Source organism: Calliphora vicina, chromosome 2, assembly GCF_958450345.1.
Source record: "Calliphora vicina chromosome 2, idCalVici1.1, whole genome shotgun sequence".
In the NCBI taxonomy this organism is placed as follows: domain Eukaryota; kingdom Metazoa; phylum Arthropoda; class Insecta; order Diptera; family Calliphoridae; genus Calliphora; species Calliphora vicina.
In genome coordinates this window covers 108,563,811-108,579,276 of record NC_088781.1, presented here as the reverse complement: position 1 = coordinate 108,579,276, position 15,466 = coordinate 108,563,811, and the positions used below count along the sequence as shown (strand labels likewise).

At 27.3% G+C, this 15,466-nt stretch overlaps 1 protein-coding gene across 1 annotated transcript in view; it reads right to left on the bottom strand.

Moving 5' to 3' along the window:
• The window catches only part of sens-2 (senseless-2), a 44,752-nt gene extending 33,697 nt beyond the window's left edge, over positions 1–11,055 (bottom strand). The window contains exon 1 of the mRNA XM_065501409.1: positions 9,697–11,055. Coding sequence (XP_065357481.1) covers positions 9,697–10,126 — 430 coding nt within the window. The 5' untranslated portion in view covers positions 10,127–11,055. The remainder of the gene's footprint in view (positions 1–9,696) is intronic.
• Positions 11,056–15,466: the final 4,411 nt, after the last annotated feature.

Genomic DNA, 15,466 nt, shown 5'->3' with positions numbered 1-15,466 from the left:
ATAAACCAAAAATAAAAATAAAATAAAGAAAAAAGTAAAAGGTTTTATGACTTTTAACCACTTAATTATTTATGAGGGAAATTAATTGTTCGATGGGTTGTAAATTTCAAACTAAAAAAAAGAGTTTTAAAATGAAAAAAGAGGAGAAAAGTAATGGTAGGGAATTAAGAAATAATATATATTGGATATAAAGGGTTAGAATTCAGTAAATATGAGCGAAAATTTAAAGAAAAAATGAAGAAGGGAACATATTAAATTTATTAAATGTTGAAGCTTTAAATTTGCAATTGTGCGGGTTAAAAAGGTTTTAGATTTGAACAATACAGAAATCTTAATAAATATGAAAGAAATTGCTGATTTTTCTTAAAATTTTTGGATAATTTTTCATTAAATGTTGCTTTAAAAATCAGTTTTTGTATAGGTTTTTCATTTATTCCAATATATTTTAGAAATTTTCTTAAATAAATTAAAATTTTCCTTTAAAAATCAGTTTTTTTGTCCAGATTTCTTATATTCATAATATAAATTTATAAGTAAACCTAAAAAAATCTCAGCCATGTCTCATCAACACCTGATGATTAATTTCATCTACTCACAGCCACAACTGAAAAAATATACAAGTTTCTCTGTTTAAAACCAATGTCAGTTAATTAAAAAACACACACTCGAAATGTTAAAATTAATATTTTTAAATAATGACACCTTACCCTCCCTCTTGTTAAATGAAAAGAGAAGAACAAAAACTGACACATAAACTTTATGTATTGCAGAGATAATGAAAAAATCCGTAGTGAGCGAAAAAGTACAAAAAAAAATAACTGAAAATAAATTTAAATAATGGATGTGATTTTTTTTTCTGCCAAAAAGTTTCATACAGACAGTGGGTGAAAAAAGTAATACTTAATGCTTAAGAATCTTTAAAAAAAAAATAGTGAGGCTTCAAGCACTGATACAGGTTCAGGATACTTATGAAGCCAATTTTCCAGTTAGATGAACGAATAAAACCATGGCTCATTAAGGCTCTTCCGAGCTATTTCGCCCTACTCGTCGCAAAACATTGAACAGCCTATAATACTACACAGATAAAACAGTTTTGTGATAACGACATTTTAAGTATAACAGTAAACCAAAACTATTATACCAACAAAAAAAATTAAACTGTTATACATTGATAATTTTTTATGAATTGAAGAGTGTATAACAGTTTATAAATTGTCAGCTACAAAGAAAATATTTGAATTAAAACTGTTATGTTACGAATTTGGAAATAATTCGAATAAAATTAAAATTGATTGTTAATTTTTCTGGATTTTTATCAAGTATAACAGTTAATATATTAATATTTTTGTATAATATTTAAGAAACTACAATTTATGTATTATTTTTGTTAGTATAACAGTAAACTTAAACTGTTATACCAACAAAAAATTTTAACAATTATACATTCAGTTTTCATTCAAACTTTGTAAAGATGTTTGTTACTAAAGATAATTTTTTATGAATTGAAAATAGTATAACAGTTTAAAAATTATAAATACAAAGAAAATGTTTGAAAAATTAAAATTTATTGTAAATTTTGTTAATTTTTTGGATTTTTATCAAGTTAACACTTAATATAATAACATGTTTGTATAACTTTTAATTAATTTTAAATTTTTTTTCGATTTTTATTAATTATAACAGTTAAAATAATCAGTTATAAAACTGTTAAACATATGAATATTTTTATAATTAAGGAAGTACTATTTGTTTACAACATTTTATTTAACAATTTTTTTTCCGTATAAAAAGTAAATATAACAGTTTATGTCAACTGTTATACATTGTTTTTTTCCTTTTAAATTGTAAAAATCCTACATTGTTTTTGTTATATGTTCATGAACCATATTATTTTTGATGCTATGATTTCGAGATTTCTTTCTGGATAATAATAATATTATTAATGAATAAATGTCAATGAATGTTTTCGGATTCTATAAATATCATGAAGAAATTATAATTTATTTGTAAGTAGAACAGTTAATACAGTTAATACTGTTATACAATCAGTATTGTATAAAAATCCCTAGACACCATTGATTTATTAATTTATTGATCATTTGTGGGTTTTTAGTAAGTATAACAGTTCAACAAAAAACGGAAATCTTTTAAATAGAAGTTTATGTTAACTAGTTATTATAAACCTATTATACATCTATTTTCTTTAATAATTGGTTTAACTTTAATACAAATTATCTTGATTTTAAAAGCATATAACAGTTTTGATAAACTTTATAAAACTGTTATACCTTGGATCAAATATATATGTCAACAGTTCAGTTCTTGACAGTTTAGCAGATAGCTAACCTGCAGAAACGTTATGTATATTAATATAAGTATAGGAAAGTTGATATGACTATAGTCATCTCAGCGTATGTTGGCTGAAGTTCTTTTACCGAATATCAGCACAAACGATCTGTAAATAGCAGAGATATAGGAAAAAACCAAGACAATGGATTGTCGATTTTTATACCCTTCACCTTCGAGAATATACCCTTCATTCCGTTTGTAATTTCCACATTATAATTTTCCGACCCTATAAAGTATATATATTCTGGATCCTTATAGATAGCGGAGTAGATTAAGCCATGTCCGCCTGTCTGTTGAAATCAACTTTCCGAAGCCCCCAAATAACTTACATACACGATTCATACATCAATATCTCTGGAATTCTTCCGGCTCGGTTGCTATTTTAAATCGTGAAATTCGGTCCACAAATGGCTGAGATATAAGCAAAAAACCAGGACAACCTCTATTTTTGACCTATATCTGGATTGATAAGTCATTAATATAGACAATATGGATATCTAATGATAATTATTTCAAAGACCTTTGCAACGACGTATATAAGACCATAGTAAATTGGACCTACAATGGATCAAAATCGAAAGTTTTTTTGCTAAATATTAAAAAAAATTAAAAAAACAATTCGAGCAATTTTTTTTCCAAAAAATTAAAAATAAAATAATTTTGAAATATAATTTGGTGAAGGGTATATAAGATTCGACACAGCCGAATATAGCTCTCTTACTTGTTTTACATATTTTTGTCTATATATTGGATACTAAGTTCTGTATATAAACAATATCAATATCAAAACCGACGACGTGGACAAGACTTTGAAATTTCGATTGACAGGGGCTAATTTTTAGAAAAATATTTAAAAAAAGAGTTTTTTATATGAACATTCAATTTAAGTTACTTTAATTTTGTTACTCACTGTTTTTATAATAAAAAAATTCTGCTTGTACTGTGTATGTGTTTGAAATTTTCGTATATTTTACATGTAGTATATGAAATTGATAAGGCAAAAAAATGCGAGGAGGAATAATACATCATGAACTCTAAAGCCATGTCTGGCAAAGCAAAACAATATATAAATGCTAACTTTACATTACCTAAGTTTTAAACCCAAGCAATCTGTATATATTTTAATCAATTTATTCTTAAAAAGTCAAATCTATGAAATTGAAACGATATTTGACACTCTGACTAAGTAAATTTTTGGCATAAGTAAACCTCTACTTTATATTTAAAGGTCATTATTTCAGTGATTCCTTAAAAAATATATTTCTAAGCCTTTGGACCCCAAAAACTATAACCTATATATCGTAATTTGTCAAGAGTTTTCTAGTAAACTTTACTGCGTATTTTTAGGCCTCAGTGTACCTCCACATATTATCTGTGCGACTCTACATGTATGAATAATGCTGCTGTTGGAAACAACAACAATAAAATCCCTCCAATAACAAAATTTTTATTCATTATTCCGTTTGTGTAAAATGAACACAAATCTCCCATGTGGACATAAAAAAGGACATACGAATGGATTTTGTCGGGATTGTATAAATCCATGGTTTTATATGGAAAATATTTCAACATACATACACAGATCCAGATACAATAAGCTTACGAATACATGATAAAAATAAAAGCGCAAAAAAGATTTACATATACTATCAATGTAAAAAAAGAAGAAATGGTAAAAAAGCTTGCGATATATACAGATACATGGTGCTGTTATTAAAGGTCCACGTCCGGGTATGTATAAAAAAAATGTATATGTGTTAGTTGAAATTCAATATAAAGTTGTAGTTATTGTACGCGTGAAGGGATTAGGGTAAGGGGAAATAAAACATTAATTGTTTGGAGCAAAATTTATATTTATATGTAACTTACTGCTAAAAATTCTAATATTTTCTAAATTTTTAAAAAGGTAGTAAATCTACTACTATTTGTAAAGTAACTCGAATTTGAAAAAAACATACATTTTAGGTTTATTTAAATCTTTTTATATTATTTAAAGCTATAATTCTAGAACTGAGTTCATTTAAAATAAGTAGTAGAAATACTACTTTTTTTAAAGGTTGACAGAAGTACCAGAAGTTTATATTTTTCAGTTACTTGTGATTATTGCTAATATTTATAATACAATTTTCAAATATTCCTTAACTTTTTAAAAACTACGGAAAATACTACTATTTTAAAAGTTACTTCAAAAATATATATTTTTAGATTGTTTACCAGTATTTATTTTATTTATAACTACAATTTCATAAATTCGTAAATTTAAATAAGGGAACAAATCTACTACTTTTTTAAATGTCAGCAAAAGAAAAATTTTTATATTTCCAAATTATTAAGGACCATTACTGTAATTTATTGCTAAAAATTCTAATAATTTCTAAATTTGAAAAGTAGCTCGAATTTGAAAAAATATATATTTCTAGTTTACTTAAACATTTTTATATTATTTATAGCTACAATTCTAGAAATTAGTTCATTTAAAATAAGTAGTAGAAATGCTACTTTTTTCAAATGTTGGCAAATGTACCAATTGTTTATATTTTTCAGTTACTAAGAATAATTGCTAATACTTAAGACAAATTTTTCTAAAATTCCTTACCATTTTAAAAAAGTACTGAAAATACTACTATTTTAAAAGATGCTCGAAATTAAAAAAAATTATATTTTTAGTTTAATTACCCGTCTTTTTTGGATTCATAGCTATAATTTGATAAATTTGTTCATTACAAAAAGGTAGTAGATCTACTACTTTTATAAAATTTTAACAAAAGTAACAAATTTGTATTTTTCTTAGTTATACAAGATTAGTTAAAATTTCCAACAAAAAAAATTGCTATCCCTATTCAAATCTCTTTAAGTATTGTATATATTTTTTTATCTACATCTACATGTAGCCAGACAATCATGTTTAACGGACATGAAAATGTAAATATATCACTGTTCTACACTACAACTAAAAACAGCTACAAAAATTCGCACAATATTCAATTTCATATGTTTTTGGTGGCCATTTCTTTTCATACTTTTTATTTGTTTTGTTGGAGCTGTTGGTAGGGCTACAAAAATAGTAAAAATGATTTTGTTGTTGGTTGTTCTTATTTACAACAAATGGTGTTGAAATATTTGTGACGTTTACTTTTTCCATTCTGAAACATACATACAACAGTACTATATGTATATATATTCTTTTGTATGGATTTCCATGTAGAGCAGAGAGGGGGGTATTTTTCATAAAGCTTTTCACTAAAATGTTAACATGGATTTATTTTCCGACACTTTGTATTTGTTGCTGTATATGTTTCGAGTGTTTTTTTTTCCTGTTTTCATTGTTGTTATTTTATTTTCCATGCTGTTTTTCATTTACAATTGAAATCCAGCAAAAGTTTTATATTTTGATATCTGATACTGACATACGATGAGTATGAATATGTTGCAATACAAAAAAAAATCTCTTTTTTTTTGTTCATGGGTTCTTTGGCGTTTTTGGCTTAAACCTGAAATGTGAAATGTGATTACTTTTGTAATAATTTTTGGTTCATTGTTTTTTTTTCTTCTCAGTTTTTGTATATTACAGAGTATTTGTGGGTGTTTAGGGTGAGATAGTAGGTTATATGGATGTAATAAAAGCTGAATATTTGTAATATACAATTTTGATTTGAAGTGACAAGTATGTTTGTGTTTTTTTTCAGTTTGTTTGTTTCAGCTTTTACTGTAGAAGTTGTGATTATTTTTAGTAAAAATGTGAAAATGAACAGAAATTTAAAAATTTAATTTTGATATATAAATAAAGATTTTTTAAATAATGCAGGTTCGGAAATTATGTTCATTACAAAATGGAGAAATTTACCAGTTAAATGCCTTGTAGGTAGATTATTGTGTGCCAATGCCAACTTAGCCTTAATACCTTAATAGTAAAATGTTTAGATAAAGCTTTGAAATTTCTAAAATTTTAAAAATAAACATTTAAATTGCCGTAATATGAAAATATGTATAATAATATGTAAATTTAATAAATAATTTAAAAGAGAAATATCTACTGTCATTAAAAATCCGTTACCGAAATAAGCCAAAAACGGTTAAAGCTAAAATATCGTTATCGTAATAATTCAAATTACCGTTACTGTTACCTTTTAACCGTTTCGATTCGGTAGACAACTTGGATTTTAAGGAAAAATTGTTTCCTTAAAATCCAAGTTGACCGAACATGATTTTATCTGAATAAAATATCCTTATGAATAAAATATTCTTGACTAGCTGAGAATTATATGGTTTTAATTTTAATGTAAATGTATGTTGGTTATCAGATTTTAATGTTAAAAAACTAATTTGAAGTCATATCGGTATCCAAAGTTCAGAATCGAATCACGAATGGTCTTTGTTTAGTATTATTATTACATCTTGGAAAAAATATCCTTAATTACAAGTTGTCAACATATTGTATAGTCTAATAAATAAGTACTTTTATGTTATTGTAAATTATAAGCCAGTCATTACTAAACTACTTTTAGGTAATGTATAAGTAATGTTACAAAGTATATTTATCAGTAATGACATGTCATTAATAGTCTAGTTTTTGCTAGGAAGCTTTCAAAGTATTTTTTTCGGTTATGTTAAACGAACAGAGTCTCCTGTCAAAGACCTAACTCAGTTGTTAAAAACCTAAGTCATGAAAATGTATTAGTGAAAAAACTATGTGAAATTTTGATTAATTTATTTGTTTGAGTTTATTTCTAGTTTCCCATCTATGTATATGTATATTTTTCTATGTTCATTAAAGATGAGAACGTGAAAACAACTTTAAGAACTTTTAACTCTTTCTCTGACAAAATAAATAAAAGAGCTTTCTCAACTGTTGGTCCAATCTAGGGAATAATAAAAGCAACAAATTTTTTAATCAAAAGTTCACCATCTAGAAGTTATAGACTTGATATTTTAACTTATAAAACGTTCTTTTGTTTAGAAAATTAATTAATTAAAAACTGAATGATTTATATACACATTTTCAGCATCAGTCCGATTTTCCCTTAAAACTAGAGGTTGCAGATAATTTGCATACTAATTGTTGAACAGAAAATTTAGTTTGCATTTTCTACTGATGTTTTTAAACTTCGATAAAAGATAAATATATTTAATATTGTGTAAGCGATCTGGCAATAAGAAAAAAAATTTATGAATACGGGTGTAAATCTCTTTGAAAAGCTCAGCTTTTAAAGCTTTTAATTTACACAAGCTTTTAATACTAATATAAATTAACTGATTTAAGAAAACTGTGTTATTTAAACTGAAATATCACAGTGATTGAGTGTAGAAAAGTTTCCTCATTCGGAAATATCAAATTTGATTGCATTAATCAATAATGTGTAATATTTTTACTGCTTTCAACCTAGTCAAAGGAATTAGAATTAAAATGTTCCAATTTTTAAATATTTCAAAAACATATTCTTGACTTTCCAGAAAATTCAAAACTATTACGATAATCCGACATTTTGTTATATACAACTTTAAATTTCTTTCACAAAACCTTTAATTTAGCACAAAGCTTTGGATTTACAGAAAAGTCTTTGAAAATTTTAAAACAAAGCTTTTAATTTACACAAGCTTTTAGTACTAACAATAAAAAGCATTTAAATAATCGCTGAAAATATCACAAAGACGGAATAGAGAGTTCCCCCGTTTGGAAATATAGAGTTTAATTTTACAGCTTTAAATCTACAGAATGAAAAATAATCCAATAATCAAATTTGATGGAATTCAAATAGAAAATAAATTTAATTCCGGACTTGAAGTCAGTATCAATCAATGAATTATTGTACGTACACTTTATATGAATAGACTTCTGTTGGAAAATAAATGATGAGTGATTCTTACATAAAAAATTAATTACATCCCGAACAATGTTGGACACAACCGATTTGGACAAAAGCAGTAACCTTCTCTTTAAAACATTATTCTATTTGAATTCATGTTAAATTCCAACAATATATTGTCGAATATGTATTTCCTTTTGGCTTATTCTTAAATATTACAGCAGGAGCAAGATCTTTGTTAGACTCACTGTCTTTAGTTAATGAAATAAGATGTCATTACTTGCATCTTAATTTTTTCGATATAAAATTAAAAATACATGGTTGTGGTAAGCATAATATAATAGCAACATATTATTATTATTAGATTACAATGATAAATCCAAACATATTATGATCATTATTAAATATAGTCGTAATATTATTGTCATACATGATCATAATATGTTCTGAAGTAATCATTTTATGATCCAAAACAATCATAGTATGACCCAAAGATTAGAATTTTCGACAAGTTTACAAAGTTGTTTGTAATTTAATTCGTATGGCTTCTTGAATTTGTGATATTCGAAAATATGTTCATAAAAAATGTTAAAAATAATTGGCCGTCTTTAATTCTGAATAATTGTTTCAATTGTTTGTTATTCAAGCTTCTAACATTATTCCAATTAAATTAAAGTTGCTTGAATTTTCAATTATTTAATTTTAACTGTGATTTGTACAAATTTGTTAGACAAAAATATTACAGCTCAATCAAGACTTTTTAACTTTTTTTTATAAAAAATGTCACCCTCAATGGCTTCAACATAAAATAAAAATAGACTTTAAGACAAAGGCATTTTGCAAAGTCAGTTGAAATTCAATTCGTAAGGCCTCTTGAAGTTGTGATATTGGAAAATCTGTTTAAAAATCGTAAAAATTTGGAAAATTCCAAAACAATATATCGATTTCACTATACAATTGCCCAATTCACAATCAGAGTCATAGCGTTGTAAGTTGTTTGTCATAAACAAAAACAAAATATTATTAAAAAAAAAATACGACATACAACGCTATGACACCGATTGTGAATTGGGCAAATAGTTTATCCAATAGACTATCAGTTACATTTAATATAAAATTTTATTGAAAATTAAAAGTTTTAAATCATTACGCCAACCATTTCGAAAATATAACAAGCTTCAATATGCAACTGAAATTTAATTTCTACCAATTTGTTTATACTCTTTGACAGTTTGGATTATCTAATGGTCTACTTTTATTTCATATTGGAACAATTGGAGAGTGCTCATTTTTCTATTTATACACTTGGCTTTCGAACCTTTAAAGCAAAAGGAATAAATTAAAAATTCCTTTCAAAATTACCGTCGGCTTTATTAAAACAAACCTTTCACTTTTCACTAACTTTTCTATTTAACTGCTTTAATTAATTCTTCTTTTGAAATAAAAACAAATTGCAAATTTTATTCAAATTAATTCCAACATTTTTTCATAAAATTCCAATTAGATTTTATAAATATTTTCAATTCTATTTTGCAAAACTTACCGTCGGTATTTTTCTTTTTTGGCAACACTGCCTTAAATGCCGATACAGGTTGATAATCCTGCTGCTGGTGATGTTGTTGTTGTTGCTGCTGATGATGACTATCCGTGGCCGTTGTATGTTGCTGTTGCACCCGATGTTGCAACAATTGTGTGGGCGAGGGTATGGTAGCGGCCATGGTAGTTAAAACACTTATATCGCGTAATTGTATGGCAGGTTGTGCGGAACTGACATAGGGTCCCGGAAAATCGGAAGCAATGGCGGGTTTAAAATTACCCAAACTATAGTCTAGAGGTAAATGTGTGCTATTATTAGCAGTTGTTGAAGTATTACAAGTTGATGAATTCGAGGTGGTAGCGGAAGAACAATTAACCAGAGTTTGTTGTGCTGGAGTAGAGGATGTTGAGGTTGTTATACAAGGTTTAATATCCATGTTGTTTAATTTTGCAAAGAAATTTTAATTTTTTTTTAGGAATTTTTTATCACAATTTTGAATTACAATAAGAATTTTGTTTAAATTTTTATTTTATTATGAAGCTTTTAAAAACATCACTGCTTTAAATAAAATTTTTAGTTAATTTTTTTTATTTTTTTGGGAAATATTTGTTGCACTTTTTTAACACTCACGTCGGTATTTCTTTTAGAGATTGTATTTTTCTTTTTTTATTTTATCTATTTAGATTTACTAAAAATCTTTTGTGTTTTTTAAGAGCTTTTTTGGTTTTTGGTTATTGTTGGTTTGGCATCTTGTTGCGGACTAACTGTAAAATTAATCACTGCTCTAGTGGCCACCATCTGCAACACTCTGCCACAAACAAAATGAATCTGATTTTCGACTGAGACTGAAACACTTGACTACCAGACTCGATTTGCGTTTTTGTTTTCCAGATTGTGTTAACGGTCACAATCTTTATTATTGAGTAGCAAGCAGCAGAAGCAGTGATACCCCCAGTATATTTGCTGAGGATGATGGTGAGTGAGAGTGGTTGTGTTTTTTTCTTTTTGCTTGACAAGAGAGTTTTGGGAGGAGGGTGGTGTATTTTTGCTAGAATGTAAGTGTGTGTAGAAGCCACCCAATGCGAATCCGTAAATTCCAATTGTTGCGATTTCTCATTTAGAGATTGGAAAAAGAAATCATAATAATTTGCCAAGTGTAAGGCGCCTTTAAAAATTTGAAATGTTTAAAGGTTAAACTGTTACACTCTTTTCGTTAAAACAAAACTCTTTATTTTTCCCACAAAAAGAGAGAGGGCTTAAATATAGCGCACGAGTAACCGATTTATTTACGTATATAAAAAAGTTATAAACAAATCTAGTCGAATTTTTATCTCAGTTTTTTGTTAGTTGAGGTTTTGTTGTTGTTTTTTTTTTGCTCATTGCCGTTTAACGGTACGAACGTTCAACCGTCCACGTCTTAAATTAGACTGTGCAAGCACTTATTCCTATACAATACACTTGGAATAATATGTATGGGAGAGTGTGTGCCTTTCACACACACTCAGCCATGTTCCATTCCAAATAGAATTCATTTCAAATCGCAGATAATTGTGGTGCGATAACAACCACCAAAAACCGGATTTATACAACAAAAACACATAAACTCATTCAAACAACAATAATAACAACAACAACTCATTCCTCTAAAGCACCCACTACTCAATAACTCAGTATACGGGTTAATTTAACCGTTAGGAGAGAAAGAGATGGCTTTAACATGCTTTTGAAACATAAAAATCAAAGAGTATGGTTAACTGTGATACCGTTACTCTTATAAGAATAAAACACAACAACAACTACTACAACATTCATGGAAAAGTCAATATGGTGGTTTTCCAATTTGAATCTGGTTTGCCTGCTTGCCAAAACCACCACCTTTGTCCTTGCTGTACTCTCTGCTCTTCAATGAAGTGGTTTACAGAGACTATAAACTGAGATTATTTTATATTCCATGATTTACTTCCAATTGGAATATGTACTAAGAAACGAAATGGCAATGAAACCTTATTATCTCTACAACCACCACCACCATTACTGTAAACATACAGTTGTCTCTTTCCAACCATACAGAGCTAATAATGCCTTTGCATTCCAACAAATAACTGTTGCTTTACAAGCTCCTCCCCAATGCCATTTATAATTTTAAATTCCTTTAGTCTTAACACCAGAGTGAAACAAACAACTAGTTGCTATTTAAAAATCTAAGTAAATGGTTCTTTTACAATATTTTTTTAAATTTGTTTCTAAACAATTTTGTAATTGTTAATAATAATCTTTTAAATGACTTTAAGACTTTTAACTTTGATTAATCTTTAAAAATTACTTTGTTATTTCTTTTACTTTCTGCTTTAATTTTTACCTCTGTCACCTCCTGCGATTGCACTAAAATAAACATTTTATTATTCCCAACTGCTTCCATATCATTTATTGTGGTTATTTCCCTTCTTTTCAAAATCATAATGTTTTCCAAATCATTATTGCTTTATAATCCATTATTTTGCATTTTGATTGACTTGATTATTTATGAAAGTTTTGATAAGATTATAGCAAATATTTGGGGTGCTTAAGCCAAAATAATCTGAATGTTAGCATCATAAAACCAGCGGCACTCTTTGTGATTTTCAGGGTCTTGTTATTTACTGACTTTTCGGGTATTAAAAATAAAAAAAAACGTTTTATAGAAATTTATGATCATGGCTGTGAAGATATATAAAGAAACGTGTGCTTTAAATGGGAATTATACTATCAAAATTTATAAATATCAGTACCTTCAATCATAAAAAAATCTAAAAGTTAGATTTTTTTTGCGTTTCATAGTTGTCACAGTGATAATGGGAAAATCATATTCATTGGTATTAAGAAAATAACATGGAGGATACTGTTATTATAAGTTGCGAAAATATCAAAATATTTGTGAAGTTTAGTTACACCAGCGGGTTTATACAATACAAAATTTAAGAAATTTCTTGACTCTTTTTATAAAATATAGAATCAATTTGTTTATAAACATTAGAGTGATTTTTGGAGATATATGGGGACTAGGGTTATTAATGGATCAAACCTCAGAATTTGATATATTTTAACAAATTGTTGATATTGAATTTGTGCAGAATTTAAACAAGATTTATATAATAATTACAAACGTCTTGAAGATTTTTTTCAAGTGGGCCTTATAAGGAGGACTAGATCCATACAGAATTTATGTTTTAATAAATCGTATTTATGTTTTATTTTATTCAATATCAACAATTATAAAATATGTATGAGTATTAAATTGATTTTCGGGATAATGATTGATCCTCACAAAATTTGGAAAAGGAACTTAATATCGATACCAACGAGATGAAATAGACCAATTGAAATATGGAGAAGCAGAATCCCAAAAAAAAACGAAACCGGTTAATCGCTCAACGACCCCACAAATATTTTCATATATACTGCTTTCTTACTGATGTATTAAGTGTATGACTTAAAAATTTTGTATCTACAATACATAATGTATCTTTTGAGCTCGGATTTTATTTTTAATTAACTTATTCTCACTTAGTTATTCAACATTATAGTGTAAACAACAAAGCTTGTTTTCGCTTCGAAAATGTCGAATTTTGTACAAAAAAAAGTTTCATATACGGGAAGTTTTGCTTTACTTTTTATACCCTACACCACCATAGTGGGGAGGGTATTATGCGTTTGTGCAGATGTTTGTAACGCCCAAAAATATTAGTCTAACACCCACCTTAAAGTATACCGATCGACTTAGAATCACTTTCTGAGTCGATTAAGCGATGTCCGTCCATCCGTCCGTCTGGTCGGTTGGCTGGCTGGCTGGCTGTCCATGTAAACCTTGTGCGCAGAGTACAAGTCGCAATTTTGAAGATATTTCGATCAAATTTGGTACATATTATTTTTTCGGCCCAAGGACCAAGCCTATTGAAACTGAAATCGGTCCATTATTTCACCTAGCCCCCATACAAATGTCCTCCCGAAATTGAACTTTATCGGTCATAAATGTTTAATTTATATATGTATCTCCACAATAAGTTTTATATACACAAAATTCATGTCACCAAATTTTGTTACGATCGGTCCATAATTAGTCATAGCTCCCATATAGACCCGCTTCCGAAAATCACTTTAACGTGCATAAATCGCTTAAAAATGTTGGTAATTTTCAACATAGTTAACTTTAATATAGACATAAATCACACGACCTAATTTCATGGTAATCGGTCCATAATTGGTCATAGCCCCCATATAAACCCACTTCCGAAAATCACTCAAAAATATAAATTATTGAAATTTTAAAAGAAAAATTTTGTTTGCTCTTTTACTTAGTGTAGGGTATTATATGGTCGGGCTTGACCGCACAGTGGTCCAAATGCTCAATCTAGCTGGAAAAAAGTCATTTTTTTAAATGTTTCAAAAGTACAATTTTTGTATGGTAGTATGTTGACAAGTGTCCATAGTACATAACGGCATATTTTTGTTTCTTTAAATAGCTACACTAGCATTGGTACATTGCTTCAAAAACAAGTAATTGCCACTTTGTTAAAAAATTAATATCTCAAGCGACATTTAACAGTGCAAGTGAAATTGTCGTCAAAAAATAATAAGAACAATTAAAAAAAAAATTGTTGGTGTAATTAATATAACAAAGGTAAGAGTAAAATCACTGTTTAAATTTTTCATAAAATATGTTTTGTTTAGAAAAATAATGCAATTATGTAATTGTGTGTTTTAAATGTGAAATTTTTGTTCAATGTCCAAATTCTATTAGAATTTCAAATGATAATTCAACAGAGTTAAGCTTTAGTTTTTATATTGTCGTCATCTATATACAGCTGCAGTCAAAATAATAGCACCACGACATTCATATTGTTATATAATAATATTACGTAAAAACTGTTAAATTACTTTTTGTTGTTTTTGTATAAATTTATACTTAATTCAATGAACTTTCAAACCTTAAAAATAATTTTGAAAATTAGATGCAAATTTTAAAGAAAAACTACATAATATAAATACCTAAGAAATCCATCAGTCAAAAAAATAGCACCAAGATAGAAATCGATTAAAATAAACAAAAATTGACTAGGACAAAATTCAATTTAGTAACAATTATTATGGTTTGTAACGTTCTTAACGAGTTATTATTAAAAGTATGATATTGCTGTCTTTTTTTTCGTATTGTTTGGCAAAAAAGAGACCGACCACCTCCTACCCATAAATATTCTAAAATTTTCAAAATTTTGTATCGAACATGTATGCCAATTTTATTTTTTCATTCCCCAAAATAAATTCATAAATATTTTTGGTTTCCTTTTACCCTTTTTGTGACTTTTGACCATCTGTTTTTAATAAACTTGTGTTTGGGGATATCACATTCTGTGCCACGACATTGACCTTTTAGCTTGAAACCCAAATTTATATCAGTTTATCTTTCCATAGATCATTCCTATGGTCATAATTACTTTGATTTATATATGAGTATGATTTTATCAAGCATTTGATCATATAAGATTGAATTATTTATTCCACATATTCAATGTATTCTTCGAATGTTATAATAGAAAAACCACAATCAAACTATAATTTTAAAATCTGTGTGTTTGTAAGATAATATGAATATATTTTCTTAAATTTTGGTTGAAATTAGATTCGGAGAACATTCTATAGAAGTCTAATATCAAACAATATAATTTGTTTAATTATTTGACCAAAAAGCGTTTTGGTAATTGAATGTTGAAAAATGGTAATGCGACTTCGGAAATTTTAC